This window comes from Suricata suricatta, unplaced genomic scaffold (genome assembly GCF_006229205.1).
Source record: "Suricata suricatta isolate VVHF042 unplaced genomic scaffold, meerkat_22Aug2017_6uvM2_HiC HiC_scaffold_43642, whole genome shotgun sequence".
NCBI classification, from domain to species: Eukaryota; Metazoa; Chordata; class Mammalia; order Carnivora; family Herpestidae; genus Suricata; species Suricata suricatta.
In genome coordinates, this window is record NW_021891149.1 from 1 (window position 1) to 644 (window position 644).

The 644-nt window shown below is 46.4% G+C and overlaps 1 protein-coding gene across 1 annotated transcript; it reads left to right on the forward strand.

Moving 5' to 3' along the window:
* Positions 1-4: 4 nt before the first annotated feature.
* Positions 5-637, forward strand: LOC115285129 (olfactory receptor 5AN1-like; the record flags this gene model as incomplete). Its single annotated transcript, XM_029931500.1, has 1 exon — positions 5-637. A coding segment is annotated over one exon (633 nt), but the record flags the coding sequence as incomplete, so codon positions are not given.
* Between the last annotated feature and the right edge of the window lie 7 nt (positions 638-644).

Sequence of the window (644 nt, forward strand, 5' to 3'; positions counted from 1 at the left end):
GCCCATGTACTTCTTCCTCAGTAACCTGTCCTTCATGGATATCTGCTATGTGACCTCCACAGCCCCCAAGATGCTCTCCAACTTTTTCCAAGAGCAGCAGACTATCAGCCATGTGGGTTGTGCTGTTCAGTTCTTTGTCTTTTCAGTCATGGGACTGAGTGAGTCTTGTCTCATGACCGCCATGGCTTATGACCGATACACCGCCATTTGTAATCCTCTTCTCTATTCATCAGTCATGTCACCCACCTGCTGTATTCAGATGGTGTTGGGATCCTATCTGGCTGGACTCTCTGCTTCTGTATTCCAGTTGTGTGCCATACTACAGCTTCACTTCTGTGGACCTAATGTCATCCACCACTTCTTCTGTGACTTGCCCCAGCTATTACTCCTGTCCTGCAGTGACACTTTCTTTGTACAACTCTTGACTGCTTTATTAACAGTGATGTTTGGGATCCTAAATGCTCTCATTATCGTGGTATCCTATTGCTGTATTGTCATTTCCATCATGAAGATCACGTCAGCTAAAGGCAGGTCCAAGGCTTTCAACACCTGTGCTTCTCATCTCACAGCAGTGTCCCTCTTCTATACCTCGAGTATCTTTGTCTATTTGAGTTCCAGCTCTGGCGGTTCCTCCAGCTTTGACA